This window comes from Pangasianodon hypophthalmus, chromosome 15 (assembly GCF_027358585.1).
Source record: "Pangasianodon hypophthalmus isolate fPanHyp1 chromosome 15, fPanHyp1.pri, whole genome shotgun sequence".
Classification (NCBI taxonomy): Eukaryota; Metazoa; Chordata; class Actinopteri; order Siluriformes; family Pangasiidae; genus Pangasianodon; species Pangasianodon hypophthalmus.
The window spans coordinates 19,986,033-20,007,156 of record NC_069724.1 but is presented as its reverse complement, the minus strand read 5'-3'; the positions used below and the strand labels follow the sequence as shown (position 1 = coordinate 20,007,156).

The 21,124-nt window shown below is 37.1% G+C and overlaps 1 protein-coding gene across 4 annotated transcripts in view; it reads left to right on the top strand.

Annotated features, from left to right (window-relative positions):
- cacna1bb (calcium channel, voltage-dependent, N type, alpha 1B subunit, b) overlaps positions 1–21,124 on the top strand; it is a 129,855-nt gene that overhangs the window by 93,936 nt on the left and 14,795 nt on the right. For 3 of the 4 annotated variants that reach the window (XM_053240203.1, XM_053240201.1, XM_053240204.1), the window contains exons 30-41: positions 585–745; positions 963–1,100; positions 3,769–3,970; positions 4,611–4,775; positions 6,943–7,053; positions 8,447–8,530; positions 11,238–11,357; positions 12,530–12,595; positions 14,480–14,571; positions 14,715–14,865; positions 15,519–15,646; positions 17,576–17,672. In XM_053240203.1, the coding sequence (XP_053096178.1) occupies positions 585–745; positions 963–1,100; positions 3,769–3,970; positions 4,611–4,775; positions 6,943–7,053; positions 8,447–8,530; positions 11,238–11,357; positions 12,530–12,595; positions 14,480–14,571; positions 14,715–14,865; positions 15,519–15,646; positions 17,576–17,672 (1,515 nt within the window). Of the gene's footprint in view, positions 1–584; positions 746–962; positions 1,101–3,768; positions 3,971–4,610; positions 4,776–6,942; positions 7,054–8,446; positions 8,531–11,237; positions 11,358–12,529; positions 12,596–14,479; positions 14,572–14,714; positions 14,866–15,518; positions 15,647–15,954; positions 16,052–17,575; positions 17,673–21,124 lie in introns of all 4 variants that reach the window. The other variant, XM_053240202.1, reaches the window with a different exon arrangement.

The following is a 21,124-nucleotide window of genomic DNA, read 5'->3' as shown; positions in this document are numbered from 1 at the left end:
AAATGTGCAGTTGTTCATATGATGACGTTTTCTGTGAAGATTTGATTATTTAGCAGTGTCAGAGCTTTGTAACAGTCACTTGTAAAAAGTGTAATTGTAGACAAACTGCTGTGGTACAAAAGGAATAAAACAGATCATGCAGTTATTGGAAAATAATCAACTTCAGGGTAGTAACAGTAAAGCCACACCATAATGGGCTGCATCACACTACCGTGTCTTTGATTATTTTCCTATAACAGCATGCCATAACAGCATGCCTCGTGTTTTATTCCTTAGCTGACAAAGAAATTGTGGATTGTTTTAAGTCATTAGACACCTTAATGAGGCACAAATAAACAAAGTGTAGAATATCAGGAGGGATGCAAACTTTTAAGCATGATAATAAATCCAATAAACACTCCTATTTAATTACTGTAATATGTAGTCCATGCTAAAATGAAGATTGATGTCTGTGTTACAGATAACCTGTAAATCATTTAATTTCACACCGAAACCAAGAGGGATGAAAAATTTTGCACTCAGGGTTATATGAACACTACGGTTTCTTTGTGTTGGCGTGTGTGTGTGTGCGTACGCTTCTTCAGGCGGTGTTTGACTGTGTGGTGAACTCTCTGAAGAACGTGCTCAACATCCTCATTGTCTACATCCTCTTCATGTTCATCTTTGCTGTTATCGCCGTGCAGCTCTTCAAGGGAAAGTTCTTCTACTGCACAGACGAATCCAAAGCTCTTGAGAAGGAATGCAGGTGTGGAGTTTCTCCTTCAAACACACACACATATTCATACCTGCTCTTTTTGTGCTTTTATGAGGTGAATTTTTTTTTTTTTTCAAAATGTAAATGCAAAACTGTTTTGCAGCTCACACAAGTCCTTCTTGCCAGGACAAAAATCTGTCTCATTCCATAAGACTTTTGATTCAGATTTATTTTAGCCAGTGTACCATTTCCTCTCTGTGTGTGTCAGGGGTCAGTTTCTGGACTACGATGGAGACAAGGTGGAAGCCAAGGCACGTGTGTGGAAGAAGTACGATTTTCACTATGACAATGTGCTGTGGGCTTTCCTCACCCTCTTCACCGTTTCTACAGGAGAAGGTTGGCCTATGTGAGTACACCAGTGTCGTATGCCCTGAAGGTCTACTTTGTTATCAACATTTTCGTGACTTTGACAAGCTTGTAATAGTGTAGTGTGTACTGTACTTTATTATATGCCGGTTACTCACCCAAACCCTTACAGCATTCCATTAACCACCATTAATATCATAACCCAGGGAGTTGTGAGACCCCGGGGGATTCTCTACGTTAGGTCATATGTGAGGCAAATGGATGATGTACAGTATGTATAGTCAGGTCCAAAAATCTGTGAAATGCTTCTATTTTTCATTCTTTTCTAATCTTTACAAATTATCTTATCAGCAATAACCTGAGTGAAAACTTAGGAATAATTACTGTACATGAATTTCAGCATTTCTTAGTATTAGGTATGTCCACCTTTTTAATGTCAGTGTGTAGTTGAGTTGACATGGACTCAACATGTTTGGACTATCCACAACCATCAGACACGTCATCTGAACACATGCTTCGATGGAAGAAATAATGCTCGAGAAAAATGTGACCTTTTGTACAATGGAGTTAGCATGCTCAGCATCACAAATGTGCTTCAATTATAATAGTGACCTAGAAATAGTGCAGAATCTTGAATAGGGAATATTGCGTATATTCAAGATATTGAACATTTCCTTTCTTTTTTTAGTTCAAAAACATTCTGTTCATTTCCAGTTTTAAATACAAAAAAAAAAAAAAATCCCAGATTTTTTTATGTGGCCTCAGACTTTTGGACCCCACTGTACATGCACATATCTCTACTAAAGAGTGATACTTACTGTAATTGAGCTGATGTACTGTATACACACTGATGTTAAGCAAAGCAGAGCCATTTTCTTTACGCTTAGAATTCTATTCCATGGTATTGGTTTTTTTTCATCTCTTTTTCACGGTTGTCCTACATTCTTCTACTCATTCAGATTTCTTCTCCATCACCATTTGTCTTTCCCATCTCATTTCATTTTATTCTTTTGCTTCAATTCACATTTTCTCACTCACTTTAAATCCACTTTAAAAATATTTCATGCTTGAAATATTGAAAGAAATGATACCACCAATCTGAAAAAACCCTATAATCCCCCAGGCGTGTTAATCCATCTGCACTCGCTTAGAGATATGTTAATGCAGTTTAAAGATCCGAGTCTGGCACTCGAATGTGCCAGAGTATTAGCTTGTTTGTTTTTCATACAGCAGGCAACACTATATTAAAGTCTGTACTATTTTATACCACAGCACTGTTGAATTCTCGATTCTGATTAGTCAGTAATGTCAGCGTGAAGATTATATTAATCTACTCATTCTAATATGTTACTGTCTTCTGAGTAACAGCTTGCACAGGGCCTTGTATGGTGTATGTTGTATACAAATGGATTAAAAATGTGTGTAATCATTGATATGGTTTTATGTAAGGAGTCATTTCTTTAACATTTATAGAAGGATTCTCCAGTTCCACTGCTTTGTAACTGGCTTAAGTTCACTGACTCCAGTTTTTTTTAATATGATCCTCTGCTATGGCTTTTTGCAGCCAGTCACATGTCTAAATTATTTACCTCAAGGCAGCTAATTATATCATCATATATTCATATCAAAACAGATGTTCATGAGTTCATAGCTCTAGTCAAAAGTGGTAATGTTAAGAGCCACTATGAAAAACATAACCACTTCAAAGTGTGTCTTATTAGCAAGGTCTATGAAGACATGGTTTGCCAAGGTTGGAATGGAAGAACTCGAGTGGCCTGCACAGAGCCCTGACCTCAACCCCAATGAACACGCTTGGGATGAATTGCAACACTGACTGCACCCCAGGCCTCCTCACCCAACATCAGTGCCTGACCTCACTAATGCTCTTGTGGCCGAATGAGCACAAATCCCCACAGCCACGCTCCAAAATAATAATAATAGTAATAAGCAGCAGAAGCCTTTATTTGTCACATATACATTACAGCACTGAAATTCTTTTCTTTGCAAATCCCAGCTTGTTAAGAAGCTGGGGTTAGAGTGCAGGGTCAGCCATGATACAGTGCCCCTGGAGCAGAGAGGGTTAAGGGCCTTGCTTAAGGGCCCAACAGTGGCAGCTTGGCAGTGCTGGGGCTTGAACCCCCAATCTTCTGATCAGTAACACAGAGCCTTAACTACTGAACCACCACTGCCTAAAATCTAGTGGAAAGCCTTTCCAGAAACGTGGATGTTATTATAACAGCAAAGGGGGACTAAATCTGGAATGGGATGTTCAAAAAACACAAATGAATGTGACGGTCAGGTGTCCACATACTTTTGGCCATATAGTGTAACTTAAAACTGTTTCTAGAGGAATCCGGACACTCATTCAGCGCTGGAACCCTTGCATTGAACAAAATAGAGATTATATAGAAAAATAATACACTTTTTGGTATACTTCTGTGACACCTATTTGCAATAAACAATGCAAAATAAATAAAATAATTTCAAAGGGTGTGGTTATGGGATATACTGTATGAGGGTGAGTCAAATTTTCATTCACCACACCCTTTGAAACTATATTCATTCTGAATTAACCCCTTTTTCCAGTTACTCCACTCTTTGTACAATTGTTACCACATTTCCGAACATATCTGTCTCACTGACATTAACTAACATTGCGATTTTACAGTACCTTTGTTTATTGCCCATTCTTCTTTTTGTGTATGCAGGGTGCTAAAACACTCTGTAGATGCCACTTATGAAGACCAAGGGCCGAGCCCAGGCTACCGCATGGAGACGTCCATCTTTTATGTGGTCTACTTTGTGGTCTTCCCATTTTTCTTCGTCAACATTTTCGTAGCCTTGATCATCATCACATTCCAGGAGCAAGGGGACAAAGCCATGTCTGAGTGCAGCTTGGAGAAGAATGAGGTACAAGGCACAGTTCCACACATTGGGAGCTGGTAGCATGGTAGTCTCCTTATGTGATTGTAATGGCAGTGTCTGTCTGCTATGTGCTCACATTGATGTGATAAGTCTTCAGGGTTATAAACCCTTTAGAGAATTTCTATCCCAAGTGAGAGCAGGGGCAACACACCTGTCCAACCATATCCCTTCTACCTGAATGCTGATTTCCACAGACTATTTTTCCTCTCTTTTTTGTTATCTGTTCCTGATTCATTCTTTTATCTTCCTCTGTTTCACTCTATCCCTTCACTACACGCCCTCAGCAGCGGTTTTTTCAGCTCTGGATGAATTGGCTTATTATCAGAAAGGCCATTAGCCTGTAGTATTAGCTGTTTAAACACGCTCTAAGAGGTTTCTCTGTTGGGACACTAGTTTGATGTTTGCTTTCTGTCTCTCACACTTTGATTAGTTTTGATTCCAAGCGCTCTAGGGACATTGAGCTGCTTCTCTGATAATTAAACACTGTTAGATCAAGAGCCGATGTTGAAAACGATGCTGAATCCTGGCACACTCATGAAGCTGCTCTTAATGAGTAGGCTTACTCAAGTGCCTTTAAGGCTTTGTGATAAAAAGATTAAGGCCGGTTTTGTTTTCTTAACCACAGCGGGCGTGCATTGACTTTGCCATTAATGCCAAGCCCCTGACTCGCTACATGCCCCAAGATAAGCAGTCCTTCCAGTACAAGATGTGGAAGTTTGTGGTTTCAACGCCGTTTGAATATTCCATCCTGACTATGATTGCAATCAATACTGTGGTTCTTATGATGAAGGTAAGTGAATGTCTTCTCTCCTATACACTACTTAAAATTGTAGTTACCATCCTTATCGTTACAGTTAGAGCTGAACCCTTTAACCATATGCTTTTTTAGTACTAACCAAACCACGTTGCCAAGCTCATTCGTTAATTATTGATTATTGCAATACAGTGCAGTTTCTTCCACTTCTTTCTTAAAAATATCAGAAGGAAGGTATAGACATCAATTATCAAACTAGAAGGGTTTTTTTTTATCTAAACTAAGTAAAAGTTTCTTAAGCCTCTGCCAACATGATTTAAAGTGTTAAAAGTCTGCAGGACATTAATTAAGGAATAAATAACAGCAATAACAGCACATCCTGAAGTGTTTTATTTCACTTATACTACTCTTGTACCACAGCAATTGTCAACAATTACAATTACTAGAATGATATATGATAGACTTTATCCATTTGTAGTTCCAGTGAGGGGAATTAAGTATTCGGACACTTTTGTTTCTGCTATTTAATATACTTACAGTGCATATGTCCACTTCCAATTTAAACACATATTGTCTTTTGACTTTGTACTTATAAATATGAACAAAAAAGGATGTTTTCTTAAGGATAAGTATATATATGTTTAAAACAATATTGAAAGGGAAGAAGTACCTTGAACACCTTCTCATTTATGTAGTTTTCCTATCAGCCAATCACGTGGTAGCACCACAATGCATAAAATCATGCAGATACTGCTCAAGAGCTTCAGTTAATGTTCACATCAAACATCAGAATGGGGAAAAAGTGTGATTTCTCTGACTTTAACTGTGGCAATTGGTTATTGGTGCCAGAAGGGCTGGTTTGAGTATTTCAGGAACTGCTGATCTCCACACACACACAACAATCTCCAGAGATTACACAGCATGGTGCGAAAAAAAAAAATTAAGTGAGCGACAGTTTGGTGGAAATGTCTTTTTGGACTGTCTGAAAGCAGTTCCAGATGTTTCTCACCATCCTTAAGACTTTCCCGTGACACAAAACGTAGTTACAGAGCTTTACCTCTAATTGTTACAAAGCGTGAATACTGGAGACTCCTTCCAAAAATGCTAAATAAACACTTCCTCACAGAAAACTTCACCATATCAACAATTAAAGACGTTTTTTAAAATCCTTTTATGTGCAGTGTCCACCGTACAAGTCCCTAGTAAGTTGTTACTATAGAACCATATTTCAATAAGTGCATTAATATAAAGAGCTTCTTTAAAAAAAATATGCAACACTTCAGGTCAAGCATTGAAGAGCACTGTAGTTAACATCCTGATGTTCACAGTCAGAGCTCAACCCTTTGACCATATGCTTTGTTTCTACTAATCTAGCCATGTTGCGAAGCTCATTCATTAATTATTGACAGCACAGCACAGTACAGTGCAGTTTATACATTGGAACAGTTTTTGTCCACTACTCTGGCAGTTAAAAAAATGGGAAAGGAGAGATGAAATCCAAGTATTGATCTGAAAGGGTTTTTCTAATTTATTTGTGTATTCATGCATTTAATAGAAATTGTCTTTAAAGCCTCTGCCAACATTGTTTTAAGTGTTAAAAAATCTTTGTGATATTAAGTATGCATTAATCAATAGCAGAATCAAGTATACATATATTCATAAATCCAGTTTACAGCTACTGTCATAGCTAGATAGAATTTTGATCAGTTAGAATTTTGATAAGTTCACCACAGAAGCGGTAGATATCAGCATGAAGCTAATAATTAAAATATTTTGGCAATTTATTACTTTTAAAACTTACAAGCACTGGGCAGTTCAGTTAGAAACAGGCAGACTGTCTTGATGTTTATTGGAGAAATGCTCAATCGTCTTCTATTATTTATGTCTATTATTTATGCTGGGGCATTTATACATTTGCAGAGAGGCTATGTATTTTAATAGGTTCCTAAAATTAATAATGAATTGCTAATACACAGAAAGAAGACTATTCATACATCAGGAAAATGACATCTCATTATGTTTTATATTAGGAGGTTAATACATCTCATTATTTCCTAGTTAAAATGTAATGCTATAAATATCATGCTATAAATATACAATATTAGGTTTTTAAAAATCCCATTATACAGCATAACTTATGGCAAACCAAGTAAACCAGTCTTTATGTGTGAGATGGCTGCTGTCTCTGTTTTGTTGCTTTTAGTTCAGTACTGCTCCGAAGCCTTATGAGGACACGCTGAAGTGGCTGAACATCATCTTCACTGCCCTCTTCACCCTGGAATGTATCCTGAAAATCATCGCTTTTGGTCTGCTGGTGAGAAACACTCAAGCACACACAGTACAGTACCTGGATTTTGGTCAGTTTTACTCCTCACACTTCAGAAGATAAAATCATCACTGATGAAAAGACATCAGAGGTTCAGGCATGGAACTCATTTAGACATCAGGGCTGAATTCAGAGTTCAGTTACATGGGTCTTAAATACAGAAATTCAGTATTCAGCATTCAGACCTCAGATGTAACTACAGACTTAAGCAGGATTCAGACTGTTGCATGGAGGTGGAGTTTGCCGAATTGGACCTTTGGACATTGGATCTTGAAAAATATATATTCTTGATGTAAATATACAAAAAAAAACAAACATGGAAGGCCATTTGAGGCCAATGTTAAATACATAAATAAGGCACAATTAATTAATATATATTATGTAATATTAATATCCCTTTACAGTCTGCAAGAATTTTTTTTTCATTGGAGGAGGCGTCTTGGTCAGCTTATCCTTCAAACTGTAGGCAATTGAGCACATAAAATTAATAATAAAAAAATTGCTATTATTATTTTGACTGAAAATAACAAATTAAAAGTGTGATTAAAAATTAAATATAGAATTAAAAATAGCCTAAATCCTGTACATACATTAGGATTTCATGATTGTTATTTTGTATAATTGTGAGCACAATTAACTCATAAAAAGATAACATGCAAATAATAGGATCAAGTGCTGGATAATGCTGGATCAAGTGCTATTTTATTCAAAATGTGCTGGATCAAGTGCTGTTTTATTCAGTAGTGTGGGTGGAAGCCATACGGTTAAATCAAATTACTATGCATAAATCTTGACGTAACTTTTAATCTGAAGTCGCCAACTCTGAATACAGCCCCTGATGTTTAAAATCACGCTGATGTTGATGTTGGCTAATTAGAGGAATTAGCTAAGAAGAAGGGATTTTGGTGAAAGCATGTGAACTGCACAATGATGATGGATAGGCAAGGGCACTAATAGTGGCACATAAATCTGTGCTCTCAGTGCCTGCAGCAGCAGGGCCTGTCTCAAGCTCCATTTCCATTTAGTAGCCTCATTTATTAAATGACTCTGGCCCCTGCATGATGCTCTTACCTCCACCTGTTCTGAGCTGGCGGCAGATGGCGTGGCCTCGCTGCCGTTGTTCTAAGCCCTCGGCAGCCACTACTCGACAAATCACTGTGGCATTCAGAAGAGACATGTAGACATGACTGCATCTCCTGACAGATCAGCCTGTCATGGATGATCCAATGTATGAAAGGTTATACTGTATGTGTGTGTGGTTTGACCTTCATTTAAAACATTATTTTCAGGGATTGATTGTGTATTGATTTTGAATTTGTAGTATTATAGTAACAAAGTCTATTTCTCCCATTTCTCTGATCCTCTCTTAAATTTCATCCAGAACTACCTGAGAGAAGCCTGGAACATATTCGACCTCGTAACAGTACTGGGCAGTATCACTGACATCCTGTTTACTGAAATTAAGGTAAGCAGTTGAGATGGTCATCTCTGTACAGGTTTACTTATGGAGAACAGGATCATGTATAGGACAATGATGGTGTGTTTATGTATGGGCTTTCAATGTTTTGTCTAGATGTTTGTGTGTCTGCAATTTTCTCTTTCTCACTGTGGAATAATGAGAGTAAGACAAGACCGAGAAGGCAAGATGGAAGAACATGCTCACAGCAACATCAAACCCCACACAAGAGCAAAGTTCCATTCAAAAGCACTTTTAACATTAGATATTGTCACAAAGCAGTTTTAAAGATATCCAGATGTAGATTTCCTTGCCAGACAATGTGTCATAAATCATTAGAGTATACAGGTGTAGAAGAGTAAAGACAAACAGTAGTAAGTGTGATGAAAATGGTAAGAATAAACATATTATAAATTGGAGTCCTAGAATGAGAACAGGACAGTCATTATGAGTACAGCAGCAGCTCTTAGGTACAAGTCTACAGTATCTAGGAGAGATTATCCACTGAAGCAAGGGTGAGACTTCGGGATCTGTTTTTGGAGCACCCAGCAAACCCTGAACTGCAGTTTCACTTCTGAATCATAACAAATCAACTTGCATCTAATTATTGAGACTTACAGTTTTAAAAAGGCCTGTAGCGTAATTCCTATTTCAAGTCTTATTTTACTCACGTGTTCATTCGGCAAATTTAGAAGAGGAGATTCATCCGATGAAGCTCTGCAGTGCACACATCTCCCCAATGAGTGCTGACAGTCGAGTCTCAGTGTGTCAGAGTAGACTCTCGCCCCTCCTAATGATTTCACTGTCACTCTGTTTCCATACTAAATCTCTGTTGGCACCTGTCCCCTTCTCTCCATAATGGACTCCACAGACGGTAAGTGGCTTTATTTGTCCTGCTCTGCTTCTGTCCATCTGTCCTGCCTGTTTATATATATATGTGGATAATCACCTATTTGTCTGTTTGATTTTAAGATACAGTGCCAACACTGCAAAAAAGAAAAAAACTTAGCAAGTTAAAATATCAATAATATTTTACATTAATCTAGTATTTCCTGTTATAAGCCTACAATAAACCAAAAGACAATAAACCAAACGATTATTAAACCTATTTCTAGACATTTTTACTAAATTAAAGCTTGAAATATTCTTGTTCTTTTGGCAAATAATTTTGCTAATTGTAAGCATTTATTTGTAGATAGAAGCAAAATTATCTGCCTATAGAATAGGAACATTTAAGGCTTAAAATGAGTAAAAAAATGTCTAGATATAGGTTTAATAATCTTATATTTGGTGTATTTTAGTTTTATAATAGGGAATACTAGATAAATCTGACTAAATGCAAGATATATTCACTTGCTACCATGACATTTTTTGCAGTGAATTTGTGGTTTTAGGGTATTGTTTAGTGATGTGCATGATTAAACTGGTTAAACTTCACTAAATGATTATATCTTTTATTAAAACTTTCAGGAAACCTAAACTTAATGTTGTCTTGTGGATACACAATGTGAGCATGCAAAATATGAATAATTATAATGTTATTCATAATGTCTACATACAGATATACAGTATTCCTTCCCTTTGGATGCTTTTAATATAAATTGGGCAGTCCTAATTTTTGCTGAAATTTGCTTAAGATTTATCCCCACCAATCACAAGGCTAATGTTGCTTTTAACCAAACTATGCATTCCTGTTTAAAATGGCTTTTTTGGGTTTGTGCAACCTAGGGCCATATTCAGAGCTGATGACTCAATAGGTTGATATTTATGTGGGGAAAGTTACACATCTTCAGAATCAGCTTACGCACATGCTTAAGTCAATTTTCTAGGCATGATATTCAGATGCTTCTAAGTCCATAATTTGTTAGGTTTGTACAACAGATTCTCCATGCATGCATTGTTGTGTTTATTTCTGCTTGACTAGCATAGTAGAATAGGAGTTTGTACAGAGGCATGTTGATCAAGCATGTTTGTTATAATACAAGGTCACGCCCACATTGACATTTGCAAATCTGAAATTAAATGATAACTCTTTTGGAAAAATCTGCTACAAATCCTAAAGCATATTATTTCCATACACTAAGACACACCACTTAAAACAGGGAATCAGGTTTGCTCCTTACTTCGTTGGAATGAAAACCCAATCATATCCAGATACACTATATTGCCAAAAATATGTGGACACCCAACCAATTTAAACTACTTTAGCCTTTACCTTGCGCTAAAATTATAGTAGCACATAGCATCCACAAGAAAATGAACAGGTTAATTTTCTGTTTAGTATTCGCTTGACTTTCTATTTCTATCAACTAAACTTACTGAGTGTCCATTTAGTAACATTTTCCTGAACACCCATCACTAGCACTAGATTCTTAAATCTTACTGCACAGTTGTGGGAATGAACCTTTTTAAATACATAATAATATTGGTTTCTTATTCTTTGAAACCAATACTAAAAAAGTCACTACTGACAATTGCATATGCATGATTTCAGCTCTTTTTAAGAGCAATCATTTTAACAATCAGTGCCACTAAAGTGCATGAAGGTGGCCAGCAGGAATCATGTCTCCTCTTGAAATGAAATTGAAATCTGCTGATTTTGATTTTGGAAATGCTTGCTGTAATGCATAATAGATCAAAAGACACTGACCGAATGGCCAGTAGGACTAACATGAGTACAGGCTAACATGGTCTGTGTGGATTGTCACTTTTTCAGCAGAACAAGCTAATCAACCTAAGCTTTCTGAGGCTGTTTCGAGCTGCTCGACTCATCAAGCTCCTGAGGCAAGGCTACACCATCCGTATCCTGCTCTGGACCTTTGTCCAGTCTTTTAAGGTTTGGACCTTTAATATCTGCCCTTTTTAGATGCCTGACTTTAATGCCTGAAATGCAAAAGGTGCAAAAAAAAGTGCTAGCAAGCTAAAATATATGGTCTTTTAATTGCTAGCAAGCTAAACCAATTACACTTCTTTTGCACCACTTGTACTTTTGTATCTGATTTTTCTTTTTTTTTTTTTTTTACTTTTTTTTTGTTCTCCATGCTATGCTTTTTTAAATATATGAGCACTTTTATTACAGTAGTAGCAGTTAGATGTGTGACATCTGCTGAGATGAGTGACAGTCATTACTTGTTTGAAAATTAGAGAGTACATTTGGTAGAATATTATAATGAAGCATGAGCTGGTCTTATTTATTATTCATGATATTTCATGCTCTGATGTGAGTCATAGTCTTTTGTTAATTGATGACCATTATTATTTCACTCGTTTTTTTTACTCTGTCATGTTGAGGTTTTGAATGAGATATAAGACTGCAGAGTGTAGAAAGGTTAACTCAATTATGTGTTTTTTCCACAATATTTTGTTAATCATGTCTGGTTGGGATGTAACCAAATACAAATACAACAGTAGGAGGTTTTTATTTTCATGGAGGTCAGACTGAGTGGTAAGAATTGAAGCTTGCCATACAAAGAAAGACACTGTTTATTACCATAAATTTGTGGTGCTGCAGGATGCAGTTACAGCATCCTTAGTAACTGCCTGGTCAAGATTGTGGCAGTTTAAATTAGACTAATAGATTGTTTATATTTTGGGAAATAGAACCAACTAAATTTGCTAGAATTTTTAAAAAGCAGTCCCACACGCATCTCTAGTTGAGCCCAACTATCAACTTGAGTGATGCAGCTGAGGTTCTGTCTGAGACAGTATTCACAGGCCATGCTGACAGTGCTTGCCTTTCTACCTGTGGGTTTCTTCCAGTATTTTTCAGTGTTCAGAGTTTCTGGGGGCATAGTGGTAGGGTTCATTTAAAAAAAATCAGATTTAGGCCTCACACACTTTGAGTTACATCTAAATACAGATGCAGATGTGGATATTTGGAGCACTAAACAGATACAGACAGTGAAACTACACTCCTCATATCTGGATAACTCCTTTATGTATATGTAAACCTGAGGCTAGCCTTGCCACCATTTTCTGATATTAAAAAAGCTCTTTATTGTCTTGTAGGCACTGCCGTATGTGTGTCTGCTCATTGCCATGCTCTTCTTTATCTACGCCATCATTGGGATGCAGGTGAGTGCTACTTCAGCACTGTCAATTACATTTAAAGGTACTTGCTGTAATGGTTCATGTTTGAAAGCCTTCCATTTTGTCCTGCTACAGACAGAATGAACATTAGCGGTACCATTATATTTTGCAAACCATGGATGGTGAGAAAAGGTTGCTTTCTTAAACGAAAGTATCAAGGAGGGGACATCACAATTTTATCATAAACAAACCATTTTTATTCATTTATTCATTTTCATTAAGTTCGCGTTTCTTAAATAATTCCTGTAAAATCCATTATCTTCCATTCTACATCACTTTTTTTTTTCTTTTAAACCCGTTATACCCCCCAAACTTCAATTATATGTAACTACATATATTTACTTTCACTGTAGTAATGGACCAATATGCTTTGAAAAATAAGCCTGGAGTTTAAAGAGTTAATAAAACTTATTCTGTCTATTGCCATGCAGTGGATCCAGCTAGTGTTTTTGTTTCAGCATTCTACTGAAAGATTTCTGGCCCTGAAATTAGCTCCACCTCCACTTTTCCTTAGGATGCAGCTTGCGGCATATGTAGTTTCAATACCAGGTCATCGACACAAATGTGATTTATCTGTATTTAAAAGAATGCATTATTATATGAAAATGAAAATAACACTCGTCTTCATTTGGCTGTAAATAGCAGTTTGTAATAAAGCACAATTCTTAAAGTGTGCTCTTTGGTAATTATATCATTCTTGTCTGGATAATAATTTTAATGGAGCTGATTAATGAAATAATGAGGATGTTACATCTGTTACTACATCCATTGCCTGTACTTCAGTTCAGACTGAATGAAATTAAGAGCATCTTGCTTATTGGTTTCTGGAAGCCTGCTGTTCAGTCGATTAGGATGGAATTGTAAATCAATGCTCATTGCATTTCTGAGGACTGAGAGAAGCAGTGTAATCAGTGAACTGTATAATCACCAATATCCTGAGACACAGGACTGAACCCTTCTTTAAAACACAGGCCACACATCTGCTACACATGAGGTGTGAAAGTTCAAAAATAGAGATAAGAGCAAGTTAACAGCTTCTTATATCTACTATATTTTTATTAAAAGAAGACCGCAGGATATATTCTGCTTTGTGTAAGTGAAAGCGTCTTGGTGGCACAGCCAGTATGGCAGGAAGGCAGTCTCGTCATTCTAATGGATAGATCCAAGTTTGATTGCCCGTTTAGCAGTGCACAGGCAATCTCCTATATTGTGTTTGAAACTAGGGTGCCTGCTATTCAGTCGGTTAAGATGCCATTGTAAATCAATGCTTAATTGCATCATATGCAATGAGAAGAGCTGCGTAATCAGTGAGCTGTATAATCATCCGTATGCTGAGATATGGGACTGAACCCTTTACCCAATTATAATTCATCTATAAAAGTCTGCTCCACTTTTCAACCAATGAGGTCTCCTATGCAGCGTCGCCAAATTGAGGTTTTTTGTATGTTTTTGTATGTAATGCTGTTAGATTTGTAAATATGTCTGTTTTAAAGCAATTAAAAGCTGCATTTTTAAATAGCGAACTTCTCTTGGATGGCTAGTTGTGATTACACAGATGGTTGAAATTTGTTTGAACAGCACTCAGTTAACATTCTGCCATTTAAAACCTTTAACATTTCCATTTAATTTTAAGGTACTTCCACATATCACTTCAGTGCTTATATCCTGTGCTCCCAGGATATCATGCATCCCTACAACTCAGAGATATTTTGAGATGAGAAACTGGAGAATGTGGTCTGGCCTACAGGTTCTGTGAATTCTGTGTCTGAACTCTGCAGCTGGTTCAGTGCAGCCTCAATCCTGTCCAGCATTTGAGATGCATGTAGAGTCTCGCTGTCCTGTCATAACCAAGTCCTATCTTTGTGTTAGGTGTTTGGAAACATTGAGTTAAATGATGAATCAGCAATCAACCATCACAACAACTTCCAGACCTTCTTTCAGGCACTTATGCTACTTTTCAGGTAAAAACCTTTTAAGCATTTTGGGCTCCATAGACTGCAGCTTGTAAGAAAGTACTTTTGTCCAATATTCTAGACCTAATTTCTTTGTGGGTCTACATAGGTTATTCTTAATTTTTCTCTTTTGTGTCTGTTGTGAACAACAGGAGCGCCACAGGCGAGGCGTGGCATGAGATTATGCTGTCGTGTTTGGGTGGCAAGAAATGTGACAAGCTCTCAGGTTCCAATGACAATGGGTGTGGCAGTGATTTTGCATACTTCTATTTCGTCTCCTTCATCTTCCTCTGCTCGTTCCTGGTTTGTACAAACACACAGTCATGCATAAAGAAATATTATTTTCAGATTATTTGCTGTTAACAAATGGCTTAAGGTGGATTATTTTGGTGCAACAGCTACAACAATGGTCATAATAAAGACACATAGAATGGTATGAAGAAGTGATGCTGGGGATGATTTCTTTCCAGCCCAGACTGTAGATTCATGCAGCCCCCAAACACAGTCTTGCATTTGGGCTGAAATCATTGGGAACATCAGGAACACATCATCAGCAGTGTATGAAAAGGTTCTGATAAAATATTGCAGGTGTAATAATTGCAAATGAGGTGGATTACTTACTCTATCATCATTTTTCTGCAAAATGCCTTCAGAGGAGAAATGAACTGTAGATAGACTAAACACACTTTCTTCAATCAAAGTTACACAAAGGGTCTAAGGGTTTTTCGGTATCATGTTTGGTATTTGGAGGCTACATGGTATAAACCCAGTAGACCATTGCAGGTTTGAATTGATTTATTTATTTTTTAAAGTTGGTATGAAGACCACTCCTCATCATTCTTATTATGTCATTGATGAGACCTTGTAATATAACACACTGCTAATAGTTTCATTGTCAAGCTATTGATAAATATTGATAGATGCTCCTTTCTTCATCCTTCCTTATTCCATTTCAGATGCTGAATTTGTTCGTGGCTGTCATCATGGACAACTTTGAATACTTGACACGAGATGCTTCCATCCTCGGCCCTCACCATCTGGATGAGTTCATCCGCGTCTGGGCAGATTACGACCCCGCTGCCTGGTACGTGTCACTCACAGACAGTCCATCCTTAAGAAAACTTGACAGTGGCCCTGTCAAGATTACGAAAATAAAGTCAAAGAGCAGAGATATGTCATTGCTGACACAAAAAAAACGGGTTTAAAAGTTTAAAGATTCTTTTCTCTGTCAGCACTGAGAGCTTAATCCAGCCATAAAGAGCCCACATGGCATTACATTACAGAAAAGATTCAACATTGTTGCCATTCAAGCCAGTCAACTCTGTATGCATTTATTCTACAAAGCTTCTGTGTCAAATGTATTGTGGTTTAACTCACATCTGTTTCTTGCAGCGGAAGGATACGCTATATGGATATGTACAATTTGTTACGTGTCATTTCGCCCCCTCTTGGCTTAGGAAAGAACTGCCCTAATAGGGTGGCATACAAGGTTTGCAAACCTACACACTTCCCCCTACAACGGGCAGTGCTGTAGTCCTAATCAACGCTCGTAATATTGCCTGGTTAATGCTAGTGAATGATTACACCCATCCCTCTCCCCTCTACACTAATCTAAATACCGGTAACCATGGAAACTACAGGAAACAAAGCCACACTGCATACTGAGTCACTCACCTCATGCCGATCCTTTATGTCATTAATGCACATGCAATTTCTATGAAGTGTATATCTATAATTATTTATAAATACATTCATAAATGTTATGTTGTTATAATTGCACTTCATAGCAATGTCTATTATGCATTATGAATAGCTGTGAATGTAATGCTTTATTATAAACACATCATCAGTGTCAGAAAAACTGGGCTTGTGTACTGTATTATGTTTAATGTTTGACATTTTCTTTTTTTTTTTCCAAATTTTGTACATTCTCACCAGATACAACATATATCTTTTTTAGTGTATTGTAGACACACACACACACACACACACACACACACGCACACACATTTTTAATTTAATTTTATATATTTAGTGTCTTGTAGCATATACTTGCTATAACAGATAAACATTTAAGATAAATATTTACATTTATATAAATTTTTACTTTTATTTATTTATTTATTTATTTTGCTTTATTGTTTATAATTGTTTTAATATTTACCAGCTTAATGAGGAACTGCACTGAATCTCATTGTACTTGTACAATGATAATAAAGCCATTCATATGTCACAAAATTTATAAATTAGTATAAATGTTATAATAACATTTATTTTTGTGGGCTCTAAGTAAAAGTAAGACTTTTCTCACAATTGTATCAAGCCCAAGAATTGTAATTATTAAACTGTAATTATTAATAGACATAAAATGTCTATTACTGAATAATAAACAGTCAACTTACTACATTTATTAACTTATAATGCATTTATGCTAACAATTCAAAATGCATTATAAACATGGCTATAAAGTGCAATGCATTTTCATAAATAAATAAATACCCCAATGTGCCTTTTGAGTGCATTATAACATGTTATGAATATGTTCGTAGTTCATTATACATGAGCACATACATGTTGCTGAGAACATTATACATGTTGCTGAGAATTGACTATTCAGAATAAAAAAAACATCACTGTGTGAGCTTTGTTCCTGTGGATCTGATTGGTTGATCAACTTTCAAAGCATGCCATGCAGAAAGAGAAGGACAGTGTTGTTGCCCTGTTCACCATCTGACCCTTGCTCTCCTATTTACAGCTCATTATGTGAAACTCATTATGTGAGTTTCTTCTTTTGCATCCCAAATTCATCTGTGCTCCTTCTTGGGCAAAGATGCTGTCTCACAGCCACACAGTTCCCCCCAAAATAATAATAACTCTTATAATGACTGTTTCTCCACACTGATTATATTTTTATTTTGTTTTCTTTCATTTCTCCACTGTTCTCCTCCCGCTCACCGTCCTTCCCTTTTGTGTGATCTTTGACCTTTGAACTGTGGCTGCCACCTCTGTGAAGTGGGCGCATATCCTACCTCGATATGTACGAAATGCTACGTCACATGTCACCTCCGCTAGGTTTGGGAAAGAAATGTCCATCGCGAGTTGCCTACAAGGTAGACCCGCCCTCTTCCTGTCTTCCCAATCACACTCACTCTTCCCAATCACACCCACTATGCCCACCGTTTGTGTATGTGCTCTTTGCTCACTGGATAGTGTTGCTGTCAGGCTTCTGTGCTGTAGGTGTGTCAGTACTTTTCTTGTTGTTTGTGCTGTGTACCTGTTGCCTTTGCTTTAATGTGCCATCATAACTGTTGAAAACGTGAAAGTTTAGCATGTGCTAAATTTTCATATCATGATAAACTGCAGTTTATTACAGTTGAAACTTTTAAAATCTTAGCTAAATCATGTAAAAAAACAAATGCAAATTAAATCATTTGAATTTACATAGGCATGACTATTCTAAGATCATTTTTCGTAATCTTATCAAGCTGTTCATGCTATGTCACATGGAAGCATAATGCACTTGGAGGAAATCGCTATCTGCCCTCTTCCGCATACATGAGTTCACAGACATCCATGATTGGCGATTGTCACTGTGATTGACAGGGAAGACAGAGTGTTCCATCCTTCCCACCCAGAGAGCATGGCCAATTTTGCTCCCTTGAGTCCCGGCCACAGATGTGGCATCATCAGGATTCGAACTCCCATTCACCCTAGGGTGAATGCTTTTTTGCAGTATAATACTTCTATAATATTCTCATAGATACATATTGAAAGTTGAGTTAAGCACTCAGAGTGAGGAGTTAATACTGACATCACGCACATCGGTATTCAGACGTAGTTACAGACTTAAGCACTGAGTAAGGCGGGGTTGAGTTTGAAAAAACAGAGGCACGAATCAGTTACGTGCTATATGTACATATATCATATTATCATCATATATCATATATCGTTGTATTAGTCTTTTTTATTTTTTAAATGTCCCTTGCTTTTATGTTAGGAAAAAAACATGATTTGCATTTCCTATCCCTGATTTTTTTTTTTCAGGCTTAACGGAAAGTACTCGTTTCTGAACACTAATGAAAAACTCCATCTCACACACCTCTGCTCAAGAAAAATCTGACAACTTTAGAAGCTGGAACTGCAAACCGATAATTTACATAATCTGAATGGGGAGCACAGAAAATCAATCTTCCCCAGAGAAAATATTGACACAACATTTGGCTTCCGACTCTGAATTGGCCGATGTTAGATAGTTTTTCCTGTTAGCAAGACATTTTAAGAATGTTGGTAGGCTTCACAATTTGGAAATGCGAAGATACAAACATGACTTGGCTTTTTAATAAGCCTGCCTCATGTCCTGGATATGAGTTAGCTCGCTAACTAATGTTATCTTACAATTTGCATATGTTGCCTTGTAGTGTAACTTTGTTAAATATTTCAAGCTAAATACTCTTCTGGCAAATATTGATTAAAGTAGTAAAGGAAGTGATAGCTAAGACTATCAGGTCATTCAGTACAGAAACACCTGTCAGCACTTTGTACAGCTGCGACTTCTCTAGCCAGCAACCTTTAGTCGTCCAGCTGTCTGAGATTCATGTGTCTGTCTATCAGGCAACTCTCCACGGCCTATATCTGTGTGTGCTTGGTGTTTCTGTAAGTGTTTGTGTACACACCTCTCCCCCACCCTCGCTTTAGAGAAGTGAATTGATTGGGATGAAAGAGGGAAAAAAGTGTGCTGTAAATGTGTGTTCAGTGAAGCGAGACATGCTACCCCCTCCCCCTCCATCCCCCAAACGCACACACATAAATCTCGCTTTCTTTTTTTTTTCTTGTTTGTTGTTGTGGAAACATCTTCCCAGGCGGGCCCAAGTCTAATAAAGGCGGTGCTAGACTGTCTGCTGCTGTCTGCATCTCCCTGCTTTAATCACCATGTAGCCGCACTGTACACCCATGTCTCTTGCTTTTCTGCTGTCTAAGTAACCTTTAGTTGTGTTACAGTAGATAAGTGTCTTGTTAGTTGAGAGTTCACTTGGTTCTAATGACTAGACAATGTGTGTATGCCTTAGTGTAACCGAATTCAAATGCATTATTCGGAATGAATGGGTAATGTGTTCTAAGCAAATGCAAACAGAGATATGAATAAGAGGCACACTATAGGGTTTTGTTGTTATTGTTGTTGTTGTTGTTGTTGTTGTTTTTAATCTGGTTATGACTAGAGGTGTACATCAAGACTGGGATCCTGTGAGACGCAACGAAAAGGTCACGTGAGCAGGTTTTTACTTTTATGTGGGCAAGCTGTCAGATATGGAGCTTGTGGGATAAAGAAATACCACGTTCATTAACATGCACATGAACGTTTTATTTACAATGATGTATTTACTGAGTTTATTCATTCATCATTAGTAACTTTGGGGTCAGGGTCACTATGGTTGAAATTACTTGTTTATTTATATTTACTAAATACTAAATTTGTTAAAAAAATGTTGTAGGGTGGTACAAACAAAAATAGTAACTGTACGAGTGAGAGGAAAAAAAGTCTTGTGCACATCCCTTCTGGTTTAGGTCACGCCCCCTTCTGGGTTAATCTGAATACAGATACGAATATTTGCAGCAGTAAACAGATATAGATAGGGCCACCTCCTGTGAGTGTGTGTGTGTTTGTTTTTTTTTTGTGTGTGTGTGTTTGTGTTTCTGTGCCCTGGTCTGCGTGTGTCCTACAGTGTGTCCTTCTCTTCCTTGTCTCTGAGGTTACCTTCATCCTTTCTGCTGAGAGAAAGCTTTTCTTCCCTACCTCACTCTCTCTTTTCACTCTGAAAGTGCAAAAATGGCAGTCATTATGGGCAAAACCCCCACATACCTCATGCATCTAAGTTATTCTGTGTAGGACTAACCTTCCCACTGTGAATGCGAAATGTACATGGACAGTAATCTGTGGCCTGTGTGGACAGCTGTGTTTACACAGAGAGAGATCAAGTGCTTTCTTTATGAAAGAAGCTTATATCAACATGTGCCTGATCAGTGGCTATTGTTTGATGAATTGAACTTGCTCAAAGCATGTGGTCAGGTTTTAAAAAGACTAGAATTGAAGCTCGAAATGGCTAAAAATGCATCGCCCATTCTTGCTGGAGCAGATGCACTGTCCATTGTATGTCACGCATACGCACATCTTCAAGGTAGCTTATTATCCCTATACAGCATCTGCATGAGATATAATTTTTTCTCATCATCTATTTTTTTTTTCAAATGGCCTGGCAGAGTCATGTGGTGTGCTGGAGATGAAAATGAGAATTCACATAAAAGTGTATGTATGTATGTGTATATATACAGTATATACACACACACACACACACACACACACACACACACATACATACATACATTCATATACATATATATATATATATATATATATATATATATATATATATATATATATATATATATATGTATATGTATATGTATGTATGTATGTATATGTGTGTGCACATATACAAATCTCTAAATGTTGCTTTCAGAATCAAATCAGAGTCCTCTCAACCAGCACAATGCACACTCAGTCAGC